This window comes from Bombina bombina, chromosome 1 (assembly GCF_027579735.1).
Source record: "Bombina bombina isolate aBomBom1 chromosome 1, aBomBom1.pri, whole genome shotgun sequence".
NCBI lineage: Eukaryota > Metazoa > Chordata > Amphibia > Anura > Bombinatoridae > Bombina > Bombina bombina.
Genome location: NC_069499.1, coordinates 765,121,733 through 765,146,107, shown reverse-complemented (window position 1 = coordinate 765,146,107; position 24,375 = coordinate 765,121,733). Strand labels below are relative to the sequence as shown.

The 24,375-nt window shown below is 41.6% G+C and overlaps 1 protein-coding gene across 1 annotated transcript in view; it reads left to right on the top strand.

The window, feature by feature from the left end:
* Positions 1–24,375, top strand: part of LOC128660873 (connector enhancer of kinase suppressor of ras 2-like) — a 957,001-nt gene that overhangs the window by 915,250 nt on the left and 17,376 nt on the right. The window contains exons 18-20 of the mRNA XM_053714957.1: positions 16,715–16,785; positions 17,494–17,594; positions 18,886–19,393. Coding sequence (XP_053570932.1) covers positions 16,715–16,785; positions 17,494–17,594; positions 18,886–19,393 — 680 coding nt within the window. The remainder of the gene's footprint in view (positions 1–16,714; positions 16,786–17,493; positions 17,595–18,885; positions 19,394–24,375) is intronic.

Below are 24,375 nucleotides of genomic sequence, written 5' to 3'. Positions count from 1 at the left end.
ATATATATGCATGTGAATATATATATATTTATATTTATGTGTTAATATGTGTATATACACATTAACACATAAATATATATGTATATAAGCATATACATATATATTTACAGGGAACACACAGTTCCCATAGACTGCAATGTAAAGGTACTTTTGAGTTTTAGGGGTTAATATGTTTATTATAGTGGCGGCGATGTCCGGAGCGGTAGATTAGGGGTTAATAAGTATAATGTAGGTGGCGACGATGCGGGGGCGGCAGATTAGGGGTTAATAAAAATAATGTAGGTGTCGGCGATGTTGGGGGCAGCAGATTAGGGGTTCATAAGTATAATTTAGGTGGCGGCGGTGTCCAGAGCGGCAGATTAGGGGTTAATAAGTATAATCTAGGTGTCTGCAATGTTGGGGGCGGCAGATTAGGGGTTAATAAGTGTAAGATTAGGGGTGTTTAGACTCGGGGGTCATGTTAGGGTATTTGGTGTAAACATAAAATGTGTTTCCCCATAGGAATCAATGGGGCTGCGTTACTGAGTTTTACGCTGCTTTTTTGCAGGTGTTAGACTTTTTCTCAGTCGGCTCTCCCCGTTGATTCCTATGGGGAAATCGTGCACAAGCACGTAAGACCAGCTCACCGCTGACTTAAGCAGCGCTGGTATTGAAGTGCGGTAAGGAGCACAATTTTGCTCAACGCTCACTTCTTGCCTTTTAACGCCGGGTTTGTAAAAACCCGTAATACCAGCGCTGCATGTAAGTGAGCGGTGAGAGAAATTGCTCGTTAGCACCGCATAGCCTCTAACGCAAAACTCGTAATCTGGCCGTATGTTTGTGTAAAGATAAAAGGGAATCAATACATTTCTTCCACCAAGTATTTTTTTATATGTGTTCTCTGCAATTCCAAATAACTAATTAAAAATCAACCACTATATTAATTCAGGGAACTGTATGTTTTGTTTTTTTCAAATGCAATATAATGTTTAAGATTTCAGATATTTCTGCTATGGTTTAAATAATCTGGTATTTCAACCTCAAATTCAGATTACATTCAGATTTGTTTTACAGATGTGCTATTATTTCAGCATTTGTTTTACCATCCTATGGAATCATGTATTTAAAGGGACAGTAAATTGAAAATTATTCTTTCAAGATTCAGATAGAACATGCCATTTTAAACAACTTTTCAATTTATTTCTTTTATCTAATTTGCTTTGTTTTCTTGGTATTCTTTGTTGAATGGCATACCTAGGTAAACTCAGGAGCAGCAATGCACTACATGGAGATAGCTGCTTATTGGTAGCTGCACATATATGCCTCTTGTCATTGGGTCACCCATTGTGTTCAGTAAAATCCCAGTAGTGCATTGTTGCTTCTTCAACAAAGGATACCAAGGAAATTAAGCAAATTTGATAATAGAAGTATATAGGGAAGTTGTTTAAAATTGTATGTTCTATGTAAATCATGAACAAAAAGAATTGGGTTTTAGGTCCCTTTAAAAATAATAACATGAAAACAATATTGACTCTTCCTATTCATGTGTCTTAGACAGTACTAAAGTTCAGTATTCTATCTGTAAGTTACCTTTTCTAATATTTCATTCAGTCAATGTTTTAGGAATATGCAGTTATTTAAACTGTTTTAAAAAAAACAAAACAAAAAAAACAATAAATAAAATATTGTCTCTAAAAGGACAGGAAACCCCAAAAATGTATTTCATGATTCGAATAGAACATACAATTTTAAACAACTTTCAAATTTACTTTAATTATCACATATGCATCATTCTTTTATAATCCTTTGCTGAAGGAAAAGCATTACACTACTGGCAGGTAGCTGAACACATCTAGTCAGCCAATCACAAGAGACAAATGTATGCAAGCACCAATCGCCAGCTAGCTCCCACTGGTGTAGGATATGTGCGTATTCATTTTCAACAACGGATACCAATAGAACAAAGCACAATTGTAAATTTAAGTCATTTTAAAAGTGTCTTAAAATGACATGCTCAGTCTAATTCTTGCAAGTTTAATATTGACTTTCCTATGCCTTTAATTCAATAAAAATCCTCAAAATAAGTAAGAGCTTCTCAATTTAAAGTATGCGATCGGTTGCATGCAAGAGTGGGGTGTTTTTTTTTCTCTCTTTTTTTCCTCCATTGACTTCAATGAGGGAATACGTGAACATGCACACGATATTGTATGTCCAGCTTTTTAGCGGTTATCAGGTAAGTGCGCAAGCAAAAACAGTTTACTTTAAACTCATAATACAAGTCCAACCCGACGACAGCAAAAAGCTTACTTCTAGTGCAGTCAACTAGAATTCTGGGAATGCTTAATTTAAGTTCTTCTATGGAAGTTGTTCCCGGATTTCTTCCGGAGCTTTGTGTGTGACCTGTTACTTGTTAGTGACACATGTTGCGCCTGGCTGGTCCGGCAGGACCTGCTGATTCTCTTGTTCAGTTATTTGTTTTTATACAAAAAAAAAAAACGCTATTCTTCTGGACCTTCGGGTCTGGATGTCAGAAATGCTTGGGCTGGCCCGTGTCAGTCCTCACCCGACGTCGGGACCGGTGGTATTCCACTGCGTCCTTTTGCATCCCTGATCCGAGGGGTGTGGTAGGGAGCTTTTTAGGCTCTGATGGAATTTTGGGTTGACTTATCCGATGTTGTCACTGGTGCCCTGGTCATCTTTATTGCCCCGTGGGGGGTTGGGCCCACGGTGGACTCTGTTTTTGGAGTTCTGTGCCACGGGGCTACTGATTAGGGCTTTTTTCCCTATCAGACTCGTGCTGCGGTGTGTTTTGCAGTATCTCATGTGTCCTTCTTGGATTTTGATTCAAGGTGCTTGTCCTCGTTGAGATAGCCTGCCAGCGGGTCCGGCTTGGGGCGTGTTGCCTTGGGCGCTGACTTATGGAAGTCTAGTTTCCTTCTTATGATTCCGTCGTGGATCTCTGGGGAGAGTCTAGGTATTTGGCAGTCTAGCCCTTTATCCTATCCTATCCGTATGTCCCTGTTATACCCCTGGGTTTTGGGTTCGGGTCAGGATGGGTCCTATTGTCTCCCTTTAGGGAGTCTGGGGTATTTTCGGTTTGATACCTTTGGGGAGGATGGACTCTGGACCTTTTTGTTAAGGGGTTTCCATTTCCTATTCCTCTTTTGTGTCTAAGACTAGCTCTAGCTCGGTTTGACCTCTTTTTCGCCTTTGTCTCTGCCTTCTGCAGACTTTGTCACGGCGCTTGAGTTGCGCTTGTTGGTCACCTTACCGCTTGTGTTAAGGAGGCTCGAACGGTTGCTCTCAGTCTTGACCCTTTTTGTGGGGTTCTGGGATGTCTGTATTCCTTTCTGTCCTATGATTTGCGCTGGTCACTTTCTTTTCTTCCATGGGAAAGAGTCCACAGCCCCCCGCCCGTTTTTTTGAGGCGTTGTTGTTGTTTATCTTCTGGCACCCTTTCACCTTGATGCTTCTTCCACTGTTACTTGTCCTCGGCTGAATGACTGGGGGATGGAGGAAGTGGGAGGAGTATTTATGCCTTTGGCTGGTGGGTCTTTGCCTCCTCCTGGTGGCCAGGTTCTTATTTCCCATAAGTAATTAATGCGGCTGTGGACTCTTTCCCACGGAAGAAAAGAAAATGATCAGGTAAGCATAATTTATGTTTTTTTTGTAATCCCAAGATTATGGAGGATTCTGATATATGCAACACGGAGGATGTGTCTTGCGATGAATATGAAATGGCCCAGGTAATTAATGCCCATCAGTTATGTCCTGGGTGCCATTCTAGAGTACTCTCTTCTCCTGAATCTGGGAGTTTAGGGTGCGTTGAGCTATTCGCCTCTGAGGTTTCCATGACCCGGGAGGCGCGTGCCCAAGAACCTTTTCTGGCTACGCATGCAGGTGTCCCTATGGCCTTCACTCCTTCTCTGGAGAGTGGTTTGTTTCCGCCGGAGGTTACGTCACGGTTCTGCATGGCCATTGCTATGGTGCTGTCTCATTTTATATCTCCCAAGTAAAGTTTTTCTTCGATATTTTCCATGCTCCATTAACCTAGGTCAATCAAGTGTGGCATCGCCTGATTTGGTTCGACCTTCTGGGGAAACGTTGGCCCATGGGGCTTCAGTGGCCCCAATCTCGGAGCCGAGGTCTCCAGTAGATCCGGCGAGGGATGAATTTGTGTTCCGCTATAGGCTGGCTCGCATTCGGGTTCTTTTAAGACATGTTTTGGCATTGTTCCTAGTCCTAGTGGGCAGAGGGATTCTAGCCCTTAGAAGCTGGATGGCAAAATGGATATGACGTTAGGGGATGAAGCCAATCTCCTTTATCGTTTTCTTTTTTGTTTTCTTTATATTTTTGTTTCCGTTTCTGAGCTTGGGTGAATGAGACCTCTATGGCTGACTCGGTTGTCGTCTTCATTCGCCTTGGGTATTTACCCGATGGGTGCTGCCTTTCTTTTTATTTGTGATCCGGATGTCTGTGTTTAATTTGATTTTTCTTAAGCTCAGATCTGTTAGATTTCATTTGTATAAATGTTCTTTTACTGGAACCGATACTTGCGACTAGTGGTCACGTGGGCACTCCCTCGGGAGTTGCGCACTTGTTGAATATTAGAATTTTCATTTTCTAGTTCATTTATCGCTCCTTCTGGACAAATTTTCTTGGACCTTGAACAGTTCCAGAGTGCCCTTATACCAGGCTGGTACTGGTCGGGCGCTTTTGCTGCTGTTACCAGGGTTCATGTTACCTTCGGGTGCTGAGAATGCCTCTTGGCCTATTCTATGGACTCCGGGCTCGGATCCTACTGAAGTTGAGGCCTGAGGTTTATATACAACTTCACCGGATGGAGGGTTGGGCATTCCAATCTAAGGTTGGTCAGTTCAGGCTATTCACCTGGGCTATGAATTTGCTTTTGCAGATGACTTCTAGGTTCTTCAGGTCCCCTAGGTTCTTCAGGTCGCTATTCCCTTTAAGTGGAAGTTGGGATATGTGTGTGATCTGTTTGGTCTGGTATGCTGGGTGATTACTTTTGGGTTTTATTCGAGGTCCTTCCGGACGCTGACTTTTAGCCTATTGCACTCTTCTTACGGTGGTGGAGTACCATCCTCTCCCACTTTGGGGGTAGTCATCTGGTCGAGTATGCGGGCATGTTCGTCTCCTCTGTTCGAGTTATGTTACTCTGAAGAGGTGGTGTGCAGGGGTTCCCTGCCTTCTGTTGGAGCTACGGCTCCGGCGTTTGCCTGCTCATTGTAATTTACCTTGATTAATAGCTTCTTCAAGCTCTCTGCCTGTTGGACCATGGTCCTGGCATTCGGGTGTATTGCGCCAATGCCTGTGGCATAGTGGATATTCCATCTACCTAAAATCCTAGACACTAGGATTCGATTCCTGGTTCTTCCCTATTATCCTCAATGTTACGCTAGCTTTGGCTTGTTAGTAGCAGTATCGAGGTTGGGTGCAGAGGGCCGCCCTTTGAGGGTCAGGCAGTTGTCCATTTTTCCTTGATACACCGATGGGGCAGTGCCTTAAGTTAATTCTCTAAGATGGCGAGCGGGGGCCTTGGGTTATCATTTGCCTTCGGGTATTGATGTTACCCTGCCAGTGTGTGTATCACGTGTTGTCGCTTGCTTATGATATTTCTTACGATCATTTGCACTGGGTGCTGATCTCAGACGGTGCAGGAGTCCATCGTGGCTCTTGGGTTTGAGGCTATCTAGATTGCCAGGTCTACAGACTTTAGAGGTACGCTCCTCCTTGAAGGAGGCAGCTTAGGGTTCTTTCAGAGATTGTGAGAGATGTCTTTTGACGGGTTTAGACTTTGGTCTTTCTGACGGGCTCCTACCTGTCTTCGGGTGCACTTACGATGTTCCTGTAGACGCCAGATGCTTTTTACTTGAGTTGGCGAAGTGGCTGAGGAGTCTCGACTCTATGGTAGGGGGTTTTTCTGTTGTTTTCTTTCCCTTGTCTCCAGAGTAGGGGTTGGGTTCCCGGGTTCGGAATTACTTTAGTATTTGTGGAGTCAGGGGGATCCTTGGTCCTGCCTTGCAGGTGTTTTCCCTTCCTGCGTTAAGGTTCCTGGGAAGGGAACTGTGATGTAGTGTGAGGTTTCCCCGTTCCTGTAGCAGGAGGCTGTAGGTGGCTCCCGTGGGGGCTTCTCCTATGTGTATCCAATATAGGGATATTGAGGGTTAGGGGAAATCTTCCCTTGGGAAGTGTGCCCTTTTTGCCCTCCACTGCGTGAAGGGGGTCTTGTAACACATGGTTTTCCTGACTCTCTGGAGCATGCTGTTGTAACAGCGGTTTGACAGGGGAAGTTGTTCCTCATTGATCCTCTTCCTTTCCTGTGGTCTTCATTCTTTTGAAGCCTTTTGGGCTAGAACTGTTATCCTGGACGGAAGGTTGGAAATCAGTTACTCTATGCAGTGTTAACCATTTTCTGCTGTTGTCTCTCCTTGAGGGGGGACTTTGGATGACCTCCCACTTTTCACTAGTGTCTGGTGCCGGGAAGGGACGCTTCTTGGATCGCTATTTGGTAGGCTGCTGCCCTAGGAAGTTTGCAGTTGCAACCATCTGCAGCGTTTTACTCAGTAATGGTGTATCCAGTTACAGCTCAGTGCTTTTGTCTGGATGCTAACAAGCTTGACGCGCCTTTCAAGGATTTGCGTTGACAATAGATTCAACCTTCCTTGGGAGGCTGGGCTGTGAGAGTTCCTGTTCGGGCGGTTTGAGTTCTCTGGGAGAGCTCTGTTCTAGCTGCTGGGATATTTATCCTGTTTCCGCTGTCTCCGTCTATCTAGCCTCAGATCTAGATATGTTATGGGGCATCTGGGGACTCATAAGTTTCCTTGAGTACCTTAGGTTATGGTATGGAATTGGGGACCTGAGGGGTTCCTCGAGTCCTTTTGGGGGACCTGTTCCCTGTGTATGGACCCTTTCTTTTTGCTTTCTATTATCTATGGAGTTGTCTCCCTGGGCGTTGCCTTGTAGGACAAACATGGGTTGTTCTAGCGGTAGATTGGGAAAAGTTTCTTTGGATTTTCCTGGTCTCTGGTTCCCTTTTGGGGGGGGCTGATGCGGTCCTTATGTTTGCCGGGCACATTCTTGGGAGTCGTGTCTCCCGTGGGGCAGACGCCTCGGGGGTGGTTGGACATGACGGACTGTAGGCCTGAGTGGTCTCTGGTTCGTCTTCCGGTGGTGTAACTAATGTGCAGTTACCTGTGCCGAGTTTTTCTCCTGTGTCGCTTGTACTTAAAATATTGGGGTGTTGAGTAATTCAGGCTGTGGTGCCTTTCGAAGGGGCCGCCTTTTGTAGCCCCCCATTTTTTGCATTCAGTGTCCTCTAGCTTGGGTATTGTTTTCCCAAAAGTAATGAATGCAGCTGTGGACTCTTCCATTTTAAGAAGAAAAACATAAATTATACTTACCTGATAATTTAATTTTCTTCTGAAGGGAAGAGTCCACAGCTCCCGCCCGTGTTTTTATCTTTGAGGCGCTGTAATTTTTCTTCTTCTGGCCCCTTTTTTCACCCTGATATTTCTCCTACTGTTCCTTGTTACCTTGGAAGAATGACTGGGGGATGAGGGAAGTCGGGGAGGTATTTAAGCCTTTGGCTGGGGTGTCTTTGCCTCCTCCCTGTGGCCAGGTTCTAAATTCCCAAGAGTAATGAATGCAGCTGTGGACTCTTCACTTTTTTTCTTCACATATTTAGGACTAGATTACAAATGGAGCGCTATTTAGTGTTTTCACTATAGAGCACAAAAAGCCAAACTTACAATATCTCATACATGTTTACATGGTGCTCTGACAAAATGAGGACGGACATTTGGCCGACGGACAGAATGCCAAAGCATGTTCCTAGTTCGGCCAAGGGCAGATACGCTCCAGAGTGCTCTGTTCTAATCAGAGCCTGGGGCACCGCAACCGCCTCTGGGAACCTAACCATGGGTCCCTGCCTGCACGTCTTGTAATTCTCTGTCTGGGAAATTATCTATCGAATCTATCTATCGATCTGTCTATCTAGTTATCTATCTATCGAATCTATCTATCAAATCTATTTATCTATCTAATCTATCTATCAAATCTATCTATATATATCTATCTGTCTTGGGGCCGGACTGTTATCTGATAGCCACTTGTCTGTCTGACTATTATCCATCGGCCAAATGTCCATCGGCAAAATGTCAGTCGGCTAACAGTCCAGCCACGCATTCACATATACCCCCACAGAAGTCAATGGAGCAGAAAAAAAGACCCCACTCGCGTGCAAACTCAATTGCATATTCTCATGTGCATTAACCCGACATAAAAATATGAATATTTCACATTTCAATGTTCTGCACATAGCAGAATATGTTCTATGTATTCATAAATAAATATTTCTACATATATCTGATGGTATTTTGGTACAATATATTTCTATACCTAACAAAAGATATAAGGAGGGTGGTGCATATAGAACATACACCACACTCCTAGGGGGCGCTAACAATAAGCAGCAAACAGGTAAGCAAATATATACAGATAATTAAGAGAATATACAATAAACCTAGCACACTTATATCAGATTATTAGAGATGATATGCTCACAGATGATATTGGTGTAATCAAATAATAAAATGTCCGCACAAAGAATAATCCAAAAGAAAGAAGGCAGCTCTCTGTCATAGGACGGTCATCCTGGTGTGGTGTGATCTATAAGAAAAAGAAGCACAGAGGCGCCAACATGGCCTAGTAACGTCACAGCAGTCGGATACAAAACATCAGCAGGATAGGAAATATACTCACAAGCGTAGCGCACCCAAATGGTGCTATTGTGGCAGCCTGGAACATCAAACAGTGGTCCAGCTCACTGGTGTCTCCAGCCAGATAGAGATGATCCTTGGCGAGGGCCTATCCTATGATGCCTATAAGGGCAAAAAAGGCACACACATAGCCCAGTAACGTTTGTACACCAGATAAAAAAGGATTCAAGGTTGTACTTACAGGAAACAAAGCACCACCAGGTGCAATATCAGCAGTACTGGGACCTCTCAGCCGCCCAGTGGACTGTGGAATCCAATTTGCAGGATGCAGAAAATCACCATATATATATATATATATATATAATTATATATAGGTATAAATATATACAAATATATAAAGGAATATCTATTCATAAATACATAGAACATATATTTACAGTAAATACATACACCGAGATTACGAGTTTTGCGGTAACAGGGGTGCGTTGCTAACGAGCATTTTTTTTTTCAACGCTCCCTTAAGACAATGCTGGTATTACAGGTTTTTTTAAACCCGGCGTTAGCCTGAAAAAGTGAGCGGAGAGCAAAATTTAGCTCCACATCTCACTGTAATACCAGCGCTGCTTACGGTAGCGGTGAGCTGGCTAAACATGCTAGTGCACAATTTCCCCATAGGAAACAATGGGGCTGAGCCGGCAGAAAAAAAAACCTAACACCTGCAAAAAAGCAGCGTTCAGCTTCTAACATATATATATTATATTTTCTAGGGACTAGAATTTGACTGAGAAAATACTGTTAATACTGAAATGAATGTATGACCCTTAACTGCAGTAGATGCGACTGGTAGCAGGCTTAGTGATAACTTTGCATAACACTGGAAAGTTGTTTTTAAAACGTTTACTGGCATGTTATTCGTTTTGTGAGGTACTTTGGTGATAAATCTTTTTGGGCATGATTTTTTTCCATATGGCTAACGTATATTTCTGCATAGAAACCGTTGTAACAGGTCTCCCACTGTTGTAATATGAGTGGGAGGGGCCTTTTTTAGCGCCTTGTTGCGCAGTTAAAATTCTAGCACAGTCTTCCTGCTTCTTCCTCCTTGATCCAGGACGTCTCCAGAGAGCTCAGGGGTCTTCAAAATTCATTTTTGAGGGAGGTAATCAGTCACAGCAGACCTGTGACAGTGTGTTTGACTGTGATTAAAGCGTTAAATCTTAAATTGATTATCCGTTTTTGGGTATTGAGGGGTTAATCATCCGTTTGCTAGTGGGTGCAATCCTCTGCTAAATTCATACATTTACTGTTAAAATTGTTGGCTATAACTGAATTAGTTCATTGTTATTTCAACTGTGACAGATTTTTGTGTTTTTAAAAGCGCTGCAGCGTTTTTTCTATTGCTTGTAAATTTATTGAAATATTTTTTCCAAGCTTGCTAGCCTTCATTGCTAGTCTGTTTAAACATGTCTGATACAGATGAATCTACTTGTTCATTATGTTTAAAAGCCAATGTGGAGCCCAATAGAAATATGTGTACCAATTGTATTGATGTTACTTTAAATAAAAGTCAGTCTTTACCGGTAAAGAAATTATCACCAGACAACGAGGGGGAAGTTATGCCGCCTAACTCTCCTCACGTGTCAGTACCTTCGCATCCCGCTCAGGAGGTGCGTGAGATTGTGGCGCCAAGTACATCAAGGCCCTTACAAATCACTTTGCATGATATGGCTAATGTTATGAAAGAAGTATTATCTAATTTGCCTGAGTTAAGAGGCAAGCGGGATAGCTCTGGGTTAAGGACAGAGCGCGCCGATGACACGAGAGCCATGTCCGATACTGCGTCACAATTTGCAGAACATGAGGACGGAGAGCTTCATTCTGTGGGTGACGGATCTGATCCGGGGAGACCGGATTCAGAAATTTCAAATTTTAAATTTAAGCTTGAGAACCTCCGTGTATTGCTAGGGGAGGTGTTAGCGGCTCTGAATGATTGCGACACGGTTGCAATCCCAGAGAAATTATGTAGGCTGGATAAATACTATGCGGTACCGGTGTGTACTGACGTTTTTCCTATACCTAAAAGGCTTACAGAGATTATTAGCAAGGAGTGGGATAGACCCGGTGTGCCCTTTTCCCCTCCTCCGATATTTAGAAAAATGTTCCCAATAGACGCCACCACATGAGACTTATGGCAGACGGTCCCTAAGGTGGAGGGAGCAGTTTCTACTTTAGCCAAGCGTACCACTATCCCGGTGGAGGATAGTTGTGCTTTCTCAGATCCAATGGATAAAAAATTAGAAGGTTACCTTAAGAAAATGTTTGTTCAACAAGGTTTTATATTACAGCCCCTTGCATGCATTGCGCCCGTCACTGCTGCAGCGGCATTCTGGTTTGAGTCTCTGGAAGAGGCTATTCGCACAGCACCATTGGATGAGATTATGAACAAGCTTAAAGCCCTTAAGCTAGCTAATGCATTTGTTTCGGATGCCGTTGTGCATTTAACCAAACTAACGGCTAAGAACTCCGGATTCGCCATCCAGGCGCGCAGAGCGCTATGGCTTAAATCCTGGTCAGCAGATGTAACTTCTAAATCTAAATTGCTTAATATTCCTTTCAAAGGGCAAACCTTATTCGGGCCCGGCTTGAAAGAAATTATTGCTGACATTACTGGAGGTAAGGGTCACACCCTTCCTCAGGACAGGGCCAAATCAAAGGCCATACAGTCTAATTTTCGTGCCTTTCGTAATTTCAAGGCAGGAGCAGCATCAACTTCCTCCGCTCCAAAACAGGAAGGGACTGCTACTCGTTACAGACAGGGTTGGAAAGGCAACCAGTCCTGGAACAAGGGCAAGCAGGCCAGAAAACCTACTTCTGCCCCTAAGACAGCATGAAGAAAGGGCCCCCTATCCGGAAACGGATCTAGTGGGGGGCAGACTTTCTCTCTTCGCCCAGGCCTGGGCAAGAGATGTCCAGGATCCCTGGGCGTTGGAGATCATATCTCAGGGATACCTTCTGGACTTCAAAGCTTCTCCTCCACAAGGGAGATTTCATCTGTCAAGGTTATCAACAAACCTAATAAAGAAAGAGGCATTTCTACGATGTGTACAAGACCTCTTAGTAATGGGAGTGATCCACCCGGTTCCGCGGACGGAACAAGGGCAAGGTTTTTACTCAAATCTGTTTGTGGTTCCCAAAAAAGAGGGAACCTTCAGGCCAATCTTGGACCTGAAGATCTTAAACAAATTCCTAAGGGTTCCATTGTTCAAAATGGAAACTATTCGAACCATCCTACCCATGATCCAAGAGGGTCAGTATATGACCACAGTGGACTTAAAGGATGCCTACCTTCACATACCGATTCACAAAGATCATTATCGGTACCTAAGGTTTGCCTTTCTAGACAGGCATTACCAGTTTGTAGCTCTTCCCTTCGGGTTGGCTACGGCCCCGAGAATTTTTACAAAGGTTCTGGGCTCACTTCTGGCGGTACTAAGACCGCGAGGCATAGCGGTGGCTCCGTACCTAGATGACATTCTGATACAAGCGTCAAGTTTACAAAATGCAAAGTCTCATACAGAGATAGTTCTAGCATTGCTGAGGTCGCATGGGTGGAAAGTGAACATGGAAAAGAGTTCTCTGTTACCACTCACAAGGGTTCCCTTTCTAGGGACTCTTATAGATTCTGTAGAGATGAAGATTTACCTGACGGAGTCTAGGTTATCAAAAATCCTAAATGCTTGCCGTGTCCTTCATTCCATTCCAAGCCCATCAGTAGCTCAGTGCATGGAAGTAATCGGCTTAATGGTCGCGGCAATGGACATAGTGCCATTTGCGCGCCTGCATCTCAGACCGCTGCAACTATGTATGCTAAGTCAGTGGAATGGGGATTACTCAGATCTGTCCCCTTTACTAAATCTGGACCAGGAGACCAGAGATTCTCTTCTCTGGTGGTTGTCGTGGGTTCATCTGTCCAAAGGAATGACTTTTCGCAGACCAGATTGGACGATTGTAACAACAGATGCCAGCCTACTAGGCTGGGGAGCAGTCTGGAACTCCCTGAAGGCTCAGGGATCGTGGACTCAGGAGGAGAAACTCCTCCCAATCAACATTCTGGAATTAAGAGCAATATTCAATGCTCTTCTAGCTTGGCCTCAGTTAGCAACACTGAGGTTCATCAGATTTCAGTCGGACAACATCACGACTGTGGCTTACATCAATCATCAAGGGGGAACCAGGAGTTCCCTAGCGATGTTGGAAGTCTCGAAGATAATTCGCTGGGCAGAGTCTCACTCTTGTCACCTGTCAGCGATCTACATCCCAGGCGTGGAGAACTGGGAGGCCGACTTTCTAAGTCGCCAGACCTTTCATCCGGGGGAGTGGGAACTTCACCCGGAGGTGTTTGCTCAACTGATTCTTCGTTGGGGCGAACCGGAGCTGGATCTCATGGCATCTCGCCAGAACGCCAAGCTTCCTTGTTACGGATCCAGGTCCAGGGACCCGGGAGCGGTGCTGGTAGATGCACTAGCAGCCCCTTGGGTTTTCAACATGGCTTATGTGTTTCCACCATTTCCGTTGCTACCTCGACTGATTGCCAGGATCAAACAGGAGAGAGCATCGGTGATTCTGATAGCGCCTGCATGGCCACGCAGGACCTGGTATGCAGACCTAGTGGACATGTCGTCCTGTCCACCATGGTCTCTGCCTCTGAGGCAGGACCTTCTAATTCAGGGTCCTTTCAACCATCCAAGCCTAATTTCTCTGAGGCTGACTGCATGGAGATTGAACGCTTGATTCTATCAAAGCGTGGTTTTTCGGAGTCGGTTATTGATACATTAATACAGGCTCGGAAACCTGTTACCAGAAAAATTTACCATAAGATATGGCGTAAATATTTATATTGGTGTGAATCCAAGAGTTACTCATGGAGTAAGGTTAGGATTCCTAGGATATTGGCTTTTCTACAAGAAGGTTTAGAAAAGGGTTTATCCGCTAGTTCGTTAAAGGGACAGATTTCTGCTCTGTCTATTCTTTTACACAAACGTCTGGCAGAGAATCCAGACGTCCAGGCTTTTTGTCAGGCTTTGGCAAGGATTAAGCCTGTGTTTAAAACTGTTGCTCCTCCGTGGAGCTTAAACTTGGTTCTTAAAGTTCTTCAGGGTGTTCCGTTTGAACCCCTTCATTCCATTGATATTAAGCTTTTATCTTGGAAAGTTCTGTTTTTGATGGCTATTTCCTCGGCTCGAAGAGTCTCTGAGTTATCTGCCTTACATTGCGATTCTCCTTATCTGATTTTTCATTCAGACAAGGTAGTTCTGCGTACTAAACCTGGGTTTTTACCTAAGGTTGTTTCTAACAGGAATATCAATCAAGAGATTGTTGTTCCATCATTATGTCCTAATCCTTCTTCAAAGAAGGAACGTCTTTTGCATAATCTGGACGTAGTCCGTGCCCTGAAGTTCTACTTACAGGCAACTAAAGATTTTCGGCAAACTTCTTCTCTGTTTGTCGTTTATTCTGGTCAGAGGAGAGGTCAAAAGGCTTCGGCCACCTCTCTCTCTTTTTGGCTTCGTAGCATAATACGTTTAGCCTATGAGACTGCTGGACAGCAGCCTCCTGAAAGAATTACAGCTCATTCCACTAGAGCTGTGGCTTCCACCTGGGCCTTTAAGAATGAGGCCTTTGTTGAACAGATTTGCAAGGCTGCAACTTGGTCTTCACTTCATACCTTTTCAAAATTTTACAAATTTGACACTTTTGCTTCTTCGGAGGCTGTTTTTGGGAGAAAGGTTCTACAGGCAGTGGTTCCTTCCGTTTAAAGTTCCTGCCTTGTCCCTCCCATCATCCGTGTACTTTAGCTTTGGTATTGGTATCCCATAAGTAATGGATGACCCGTGGACTGAACACACTTAACAAGAGAAAACATAATTTATGCTTACCTGATAAATTTATTTCTCTTGTAGTGTGTTCAGTCCACGGCCCGCCCTGTCTTTTTTTGAGGCAGTTCTAAATTTTAATTAAAACTCCAGTCACCACTGCACCCTATAGTTTCTCCTTTCTTGTCTTGTTTCGGTCGAATGACTGGATATGACATGTGAGGGGAGGAGCTATATAGCAGCTCTGCTTGGGTGATCCTCTTGCAACTTCCTGTTGGGAAGGAGAATATATCCCATAAGTAATGGATGACCCGTGGACTGAACACACTAAAAGAGAAATAAATTTATCAGGTAAGCATAAATTATGTTTTTGGTGTTTACTATACCTTTAACTTTGTCACCATGTTTAACAAAGCAGGAAAGGATATTCAATTAACCAATAATATTCAAAGTAGGGATGGGCGAATGTTTCTAAAAATTCCAATAAATAAAACGAATTTTGATACATTTGTTCGTTTGAATCGAATTTTGAATGTTTATATAATATTCTATTTTTGAATTTTTGTTTTCGAATTTTTCAATAAAATTCAAAAATATTAGTTTGAATAATAGAATATTTAGCTATGTATTCATTCAATTGTGGAATGTAATATTTGAATGTGACATTCGAATTTGAATGTGACATTCAAATTCGAAATAGTATTTCTAGTCTACAACTGTGTTTAATAACTGTAATATTCGAATTTGAATGCTACATTCGAATTTGAATGTCACATTCAAATTCGAAATAGTGTTTCTAGTCAAATACTGTATTTTAAATGTAATATTCAAATTCGATTGTGACATTCAAATTCGAATGTGACATTTGAATTTGAATGTCACATTCAAATTCGAAAATAGTATTTCTAGTCTATTTCTGTGTTTTTTAAATGTAATATTCTAATTCGAATATGACAACATTCAACATACATATGTAACATTCAAATTCAAAATAGTATTTCTGGTCTAATACTGTGTTTTTTTAAATGTAATATTCGAATTTGAATATGACATTTGAATTCGAATGTGACATTCAAATTCGAAATGGTATTTTTAGTTTACAACTGTGTTTAATAAATGTAATATTCTAATTTGAATGCTACATTCAAATTTAAATGTAACATTCAAATTTGAAATAGTATTTCTAGTCTAATACTGTGTTTTTTCAATGTAATATTCGAATTCGAATGTGACATTCGAATTCGAATGTGAAATTCGAAATAGTATTTCTAGTCTAATACTGTGTTTTATAAATGTAATATTTGAATTAGAATGTGACATTCAATTCGAATGTGACATTCAAATTCGAAATAGTATTTCTAGTCTACAATTGTGTTTTATAAATGTAATATTCGAATACGAATGTCACATTCAAATTTGACTGTCACATTCGAATTCGAATGTCACATTTGAAAACTGTAAATAACATTCGAAAATAGAATTTTTAAGAATATTCGTTCTTAACAACATTCTATTATGTAAATCGAATTTCTACAATAACATTTGTTCTAACATTCAAATTCGAATATAAATACAGTTGCCCATCCCTAATTCAAAGTCCAATTTTTTCCTCTTAAAAATGTTTGAAAAGAAGTGGCATTTGCATTATCCTCAATTTAAAGAAAAATGATCTCTGCTTAAAGGGTATGTTTCCTTTTAAACATATGGATTATTACTGCTACCCTTTTTATCTTAAAAACCCATGGGGGGGTGATTTATCATCAGTCTCTCCGACATGATCCACTCAGCAGATCATGTCCGACAGATATCGATGAATGCCGACATTTATCATTGCACAAGCAGTTCTTGTGAACTGCTTGTGCAATGCCGCCCGCTGCTAGCAGGGGGTGTTAATCAGCCCGATTAGTATAGGATTGGGCGGATTGATGTCCACAGCCTCAGAGCAGGTGGACCAGTTATGGAGCAGCCATCTTAAAACTGCTGTTTCCGGGCGAGCCTGAAGGCTCACGTGGAAACAGGGGCATCAATTCGGAGCTTGATAATTTGGCCCCATGGCGAGAAAGACAATGTTGATTAAGAAACTCATTATATTCTGATTGCTCAGTATTTTGTCTATTCTTTTTATAGATGGATGAATCGTCTTGGCCTTGCAGCTATTGGGTACACACCAGATGAAAAGGATATTAGACCGAATGAAGGTAAAAGACAATACTTGCATATTCTTAGCAAATTGTAAAAGAATACACACTATGCTTACTAACATACAAAATAAATATAATAAATTAAGCTAAGCAATATGCTAAATTATGTTACATTAAAATAAATAAATGGAGCTGCTTTATATCAGAGATATCCAATCTAAGGTTTGGGGGTCCATGCCGCTTTTCTCTTATACTTTTCTTCATCTGAAATAAAATGCAGTAAGCATTTCTTCACCTAGCTTATTTAAGTTATTACTTTTTTTCTATTTTTTATTGTTTCTGAGCTAACAAAATGTGCAAATTTTGTTAAAAAATATGTTGATGTCCCTGCCAGTAGCATTACCAAGGGGGCACTAGCCTGGCATAATGGCTGCCTCCTCATCTGTAATCAACCATCACAACTCTGCTCCAGTCCCACTTCAACTGGCTTCACCCAGTCCCACCCATGGTAGGCCTCAACCAACCTACAACACAAACCTCTTTCATCTATGGAGACGCCACTGGTTCCTGCTATAAAGAAATAGAGTATATACTAAATTAAAATTATTTTATGCCAAACTTTTCTCTTTACTTTTGTTGATACTATATGTAGCCTAAACTAAATATTACATTACATATGCTGTACTGAACTACATGATAATCTGTATTTCCAGTTTGCACTGATACCTTTTAGACCTACAACCAATATCATTTTGTTGTTAGCAGACTACTGGAGTGAAAGTGACCAGGATGACGTTGATGGTTCCCTAACTTTGAAACAGGAAGGTCCCTCAACAATGACAGACACTTACCACAGAACTTCCTCAGTAAGTCAGTATGACACCACCAGCACAGAGTGTATAGTATTCTGTTTTGGTGGGTATTTTAGGTCATAGTTTATAGTTATTAATCTTTAGTAAACACAACATACAAAAGCAAATTCTATTACAATTTAAAAGCTTATCACAGGGTTTTACATATTAAAATTCCATATACTTTAAAACATTGTAGAAACATTACAGTATATAGATAAGCCCAAGTGTACAACCTGTCTGTGGGATAGATATTCAATGGCTGATAAGGCAAATGCCTACACTACAAGTATAAGAAAAAAATATTTTTAAACACAGGAACATCCATTAAAAAAAATATATAAGATGCCCCTTATCTAGAACATAACAAATAACAAAATGACTTTAAGTATCTTTCTGTGAATTCCCTGGTTAAAAATAGTTTAACACACTGATTGAATTAGTATCTGGCTATATTGTTTTATCTGCCTACACACACACCAACAGTTGATCCTTTGTTTCTCTATTTATACCCCTTATTCTTTAAGTTTGATTATTTAAATATATCTTCATTTTATTTTCCTTGCAGTATGTTGTGTTCCCACAGATAATGTTATTCTCTGTATCAAAACCTTTTACATGGCTCTTTGATCCACTCAAAAGGTGTCTGAAGCCCCAGAATCTATCATCTGTCCTTTGAGGCTGAAGACAACATCGATAATGAAACCTGTAGGCTTTTATCCATTTGTACATGTAATCTTAGGCAATATTATAGCTTATGGGTAGGATTTAAAAAAAAAAAATGCAACTATCTTAAACTATGGGGCCTATTTATGAAGGTGCAAGCGGACGATATAGTGGATCATGTCCGCTGCACATCGATAAATGCCGACAGCATACGCTCTCGGCATTTATCATTGCACCAGCAGTTCTTGTGAACTGCTGGTGCAATGCCGCCCCCTGCAGATTCGCGGCTAGCAGGGGGTGTCAGTCAACCCGATTGCATTTGATCGGGTTGATTTCTGTCCACTGCCTCAGAGCAGGCAGACAGGTTATGGAGCAGCGGTCTTTAGACCGCTGCTTCATAACGTCTGTTAACGGCGCTCGCCAGAAACACGGGGCATCAAGCTCCATACAGAGCTTGATAAATATGTCCCATAGTATTTATTCTTATTTTAGAATTATTTGTTTATGGTATATGATTATTCACTAGTTATATATAGTATGATGTTCTATACATTTTTGGTAGCTTCAGTCTCTACATTTCAATGGTGTACAATATAAAATGCACAAATAAATCCTCAAAAAGTGCTCCCTTTCTATTTAGGCCAATTCTTCCAGTCCATTTCCGGAACCAAAGCATGGACGTCATTTTTCAAGTGAATCAACATATTCCCATTCTTCAGCAGAGGAGTCAAGACCAGATGCCACTGGAAGTTCACATTCCTCTGGGTGCAGGCCCACTTACAGAGAGAGGCGTTCATGGCAGGATCTTATAGAAACCCCTTTAACTAGTTCAGGACTTCATTTCCTTCAGACTGTTCCTCCAGATGCTGAATATGTAGCAGGGCGAACGGGGATGTCTCCAGAAAGAAGAAGACAAGCAACGTTACCAGTCCAAAGAAGACACAATCATGAACGAGATGGACCATTTCCTTTAGCTGAATGTCCTAGGGGACATATTGCACATGCTAGGACACAAAAGCAACGTAGCCAAAGCCTGCCACGGAATAGAGATGCTAGAGGGAAATGTCGTGGTAAGACAGGAGGGCAACTAGAGGAAAAATCTGAAGATGAATTTTTGAAAAGGAAACATAGCAACTGTAATAAAGAAGGTAACATCCTATATATTAAAGCATTCATGCTGAAACTGTAATTATAACACATCAGCAGCATTTATTATATTAATTGTATTATTATTGTCATTAATAATAATTATTATTATTATTATATTTATTATTCACAGTATTATTTTGAAAAACATTAGTAGCATTTTGTCAATATTGGTGCAGAAACTTATAATGTGCAGTGTAATGTTTAACCCCTTAAGGACCAAGGCCATTTTTCAATTTCTTTCCCTTAAGGACCAGGGCTATTTTTACATTTCTGTGGTGTTTGTGTTTAGCTGTAATTTTCCTCTTACTCATTTACTGTACCCACACATATTATATACCATTTTTCTCACCACTAAATGGACTTTCTAAAAATACCATTATTTTTATCATATCTTATAATTTACTATTAAAAATATTATAAAATATGAGGAAAAAATGGAAAAAAACACACTTTTTCTAAATTTGACCCCCAAAATCTGTTACACATCTACAACCACCAAAAAACAACCATGCTAAATAGTTTCTAAAATTTGTCCTGAGTTTAGAAATACCCAATGTTAACATGTTCTTTGCTTTATTTGCAAGTTATAGGGCAATAAATACAAGTAGCACTTTGCTATTTCAAAACCACTTTTTTTCAAAATGAGCGCTAGTTATATTGGAACCCTGATATCTGTCATCCCAAAGTATTGATCTAGGCCCATTTTGGTATATTTCATGCCACCATTTCACCGCCAAATGCGATCAAATAAAAATCTTTTTTCAATTTTTCACAAATTTTTTCACAAACTTTAGGTTTCTCACAGAAATTATTTACAAACAACTTGTGCAATTATGGCATAAATGTTTGTAAATGCTTCTCTGGCATCCCCTTTGTTCAGAAATAGCAGACTTATATGGCTTTGGCGTTGCTTTTTGGTAATTAGAAGGCTGCTAAATGCCACTGCGCACCACACGTGTTTAATGCCCAGCAGTGAAGGGGTTAATTAGGGAGCATGTAGGGAGCTTGTAGAGTTAATTTTAGCTTTAGTGTAGTGTAGTAGACAACCCAAAGTATTGATCTAGGCCCATTTTGGTATATTTAATGCCACCATTTCACCGCCAAATGCGATCAAATAAAAAAAAACGTATTTTTTTCGCAATTTTAGGTTTCTCACTGAAATTATTTACAAACAGCTTGTGCAATTATGGCACAAATGGTTGTAAATGCTTTTCTGGTATCCCCTTTGTTCAGAAATAGCAGACATATATGGCTTTGGCTTTGCTTTCTGGTAATTAGAATGCCGCTAAATGCTGCTGCGCATCACACGTGTATTATGTCTAGCAGTGAAGGGGTTAATTAGGGATCTTGTAGGGAGCTTGCAGGGTTAATTTTAGCTTTAGTGTAGAGATCAGCCTCCCACTTTACACATCAGACCCCCTGATCCCTCCCAAACAGCTCTCTTCCCTCCCCCACCCCACAATTGTCCCTGCCATCTTAAGTACTGGCAGAAAGTCTGCCAGTACTAAAATAAAAGGTTTTTTTTTTTTCTGTTTTTTTTTTTTTTGGAGCATATTTACATATGCTGCTGTGTAGGATCCCTCTTAGCCCCAAACCTCCCTGGTCCCTCCACAAACAGCTCTCTAACCCTCCCCCTCTACGTTATTGGGAGCCATCTTGGGTACTGTCTGCCAGTACCCAGTTTACAAAAAAAAATGTATATTTTTTATATTTTCCCCACTTTTCTGTAGTGTAGCTCCCCCCCCCAAGACTAAACCCCCACCCCCTCCCAGATCACTTCAATTAACATATTTATTCCCCCTCTCTACCTCTAAATACAACCACACTGTTCCATAGTGTAACGGTTCCCACCCGCTCCCTCCCCGTGCACGCGCCCGCCCGCCTCCCCTGTGCACGCGCGCGCGTCCGTGCGCGCCCCCAGCAATCCCGCCCACGATCCCGCCCACCGGTAAGCAATTGATCGCCGCCCACCCGCCTCCCACGTCTGCTCCCACCCACCAACGATCGCGGCATCGATGTCCGGTGCAGAGAGGGCCACAGAGTGGCTCTCTCTGCATCGGATGGGGGAAAATGTTATTGCAGTGATGCCTCGATATCGAGGCATCACTACAATAACCGGAAAGCGGCTGGAAGCGATCAGGATCGCTTCCAGCTGCTTTCAACCCCAACGTCGTACAGGGTACGTCGCTGGTCTTTAAAGACCAGTTTGTGCAAGACACACCCTGTACGACGCGTGTCGTTAAGGGGTTAAAGGGATATGAAACCCAATTTTTTTTCTTTCATGATTCAGATAGAGGGGCCGATTTATCAATGTGTGGGCAGACATGATCTGCTGTAGCGGATCATGTCCGCCCCACATCGATAAATGCCGACAGCATATGCTGTCGGCATTTATCATTGCACAAGCATTTCATGTGAAATGCTTGTGCAATGCCGCCCCCTGCATATTTGCGGCCACTAGCAGGGGGTGTCAATCATCTTGATCGTATCTGATCAGGATGATTGCTATCCACCACCTCAGAGGCGGCGGATGTGTTATAGGGATAGGAAAGTCAAAATTAGACATGCATGATTCAGATAGAGCATGTAATTTTAAGGCGCTTTTAAATTCACTTCTATTTTCAAATGTACTTTGCTCTCTTGGTATCCCTTGTTGAAAAAGAATACGCACATATCCTACACTGCTGCTAATTGGTGCCTGCACACATTTGTCTTTTGTGATTGGCTAAATAGATGTGTTCATCTTGCTGCCAGTAGTGCAATGCTGTTCCTTCAGCAATAGATAACAAGAGAACAAAGCAAATTTGATAATGTAAGTAAATTCGAAAGTTGCTTCAAATTGTATGTTCTATCCAAATCATAAAAGGAGATTTTGGGGTTTCCAGTCCCTTTAAGGAGCAGCAGTCGTACGACTGCTGCTTCTTAACTTTTGTTTCTGGTGAGCCTGAAGTCTCACGCGGAAACTGCTGCATTCGCAGCATGGTAAATCGGCCCCAGAGAATGCAATTTTAAGCAACTTTCTAATTTACTCCTATTATCAATTTTTCTTCATTCTCTTTGTATCTTTATTTGAAAAAGTAGAAATGTAAGCTTTGGAGCCAGCCCATTTTTGATTCAGCAGCTGGGTAGCGCTTGCTTATTTGTGGCTACATTTAGCAACCAATCAGCAAGCACTATCCAGGTTCTGAACCAAAAATGGGCTGGCTCCTAAGCTTACAACAATGCAGCATTTAATAAATTGTATTTCTTTTTAAAGACATGATGAGTCCATGGATCATTGTGTCTAAAAATAAACAAATTTATCAGGTAAGCATAAATTTTCTTTTTATACATTCATATTGTATTGCACTAAGTACTACCATTTAACCGGCCTCCAGCTAATAAATCTGCAGGGACATTGCTGTTTTGGTGCTATGGGATTACTTAGTTCATGCATTGTGAAAGTGCTTTGATGAGCTGGAGGTGGTTAAGTAGCATGGCCACTGGAAACCCCATGGCCTCCATTACATATAGAGCGTCACCCGCAAAAGCCGGCAACGCCGTTTTTTGCGTGTTTTTGGTATCCTATATACAGCGCCTTTCGCTGAGTATAAGAGCACCATAACTCCCTAAAATGCCTGCAAAAAAAAACTAACACCTAACGCATGCGCAACGTCTATCTACCTGTCAAACGCAATCCCCCCTGCAATAACTAATAAAGTGTATTAACCCCTAAACCGCCATAGCCCACACCACAATAAACCTATTCTATTATTAACCCCTAAACTGCCATAGCCCACATAGTCTATTAAATCTATTAACCCCTAATCTGCCGCCGCCAACATCGACGCCACTATAATAAAGTTATTAACCACTAAACCTAAGTCTAACCCTAACACCCCCTAACTTAATTATTATTTAAATAAATCTAAATAATATTACTACTATTAACTAAAGTATTCCTATTTAAAACTAAATACTTACCTGTAAAATAAACCCATAGGCCTAGATTTGGAGTTCGGCGGTAAAAGGGCTGCTAACGCTCCGCGGGCTTTTTTCTGGCCGCACCATAAATTTAACTCTGGTATCGAGAGTTTAATCAAATGCTGCGTTAGGCTCCAAAAAAGGAGCGTAGAGCATTTTTACCGCAAATGCAACTCTCGATGCCAGAGTTGCTTACGGACGCGGCCGGCCTCAAAAACGTGCTCGTGCACGATTCCCCCATAGGAAACAATGGGGCTGTTTGAGCTGAAAAAAAACCTAACACCTGCAAAAAAGCAGCGTTCAGCTCCTAAAGCAGCCCCATTGTTTCCTATGGGGAAACACTTCCTAAGTCTGCACCTAACACCCTAACGTGAACCCCGAGTCTAAACACCCCTAACCTTACACTTATTAACCCCTAATCTGCCGCCCCCGCTATCGCTGACCCCTGCATATTTTTTTAAACCCCTAATCTGCCGCTCCGTAAACCGCCGCAACCTACGTTATCCCTATGTACCCCTAATCTGCTGCCCTAACATCGCCGACCCCTATATTATATTTATTAACCCCTAATCTGCCCCCCTCAACGTCGCCGACACCTGCCTACACTTATTAACCCCTAATCTGCCGAGCGGACCTGAGCGCTACTATAATAAAGTTATTAACCCCTAATCCGCCTCACTAACCCTATCATAAATAGTATTAACCCCTAATCTGCCCTCCCTAACATCGCCGACACCTAACTTCAATTATTAACCCCTAATCTGCCTGACCGGAGCTCACCGCTATTCTAATAAATGTATTAACCCCTAAAGCTAAGTCTAACCCTAACACTAACACCCCCCTAAGTTAAATATAATTTTTATCTAACGAAATTAATTAACTCTTATTAAATAAATGATTCCTATTTAAAGCTAAATACTTACCTGTAAAATACATCCTAATATAGCTACAATATAAATTATAATTATATTATAGCTATTATAGGATTAATATTTATTTTACAGGTAACTTTGTAATT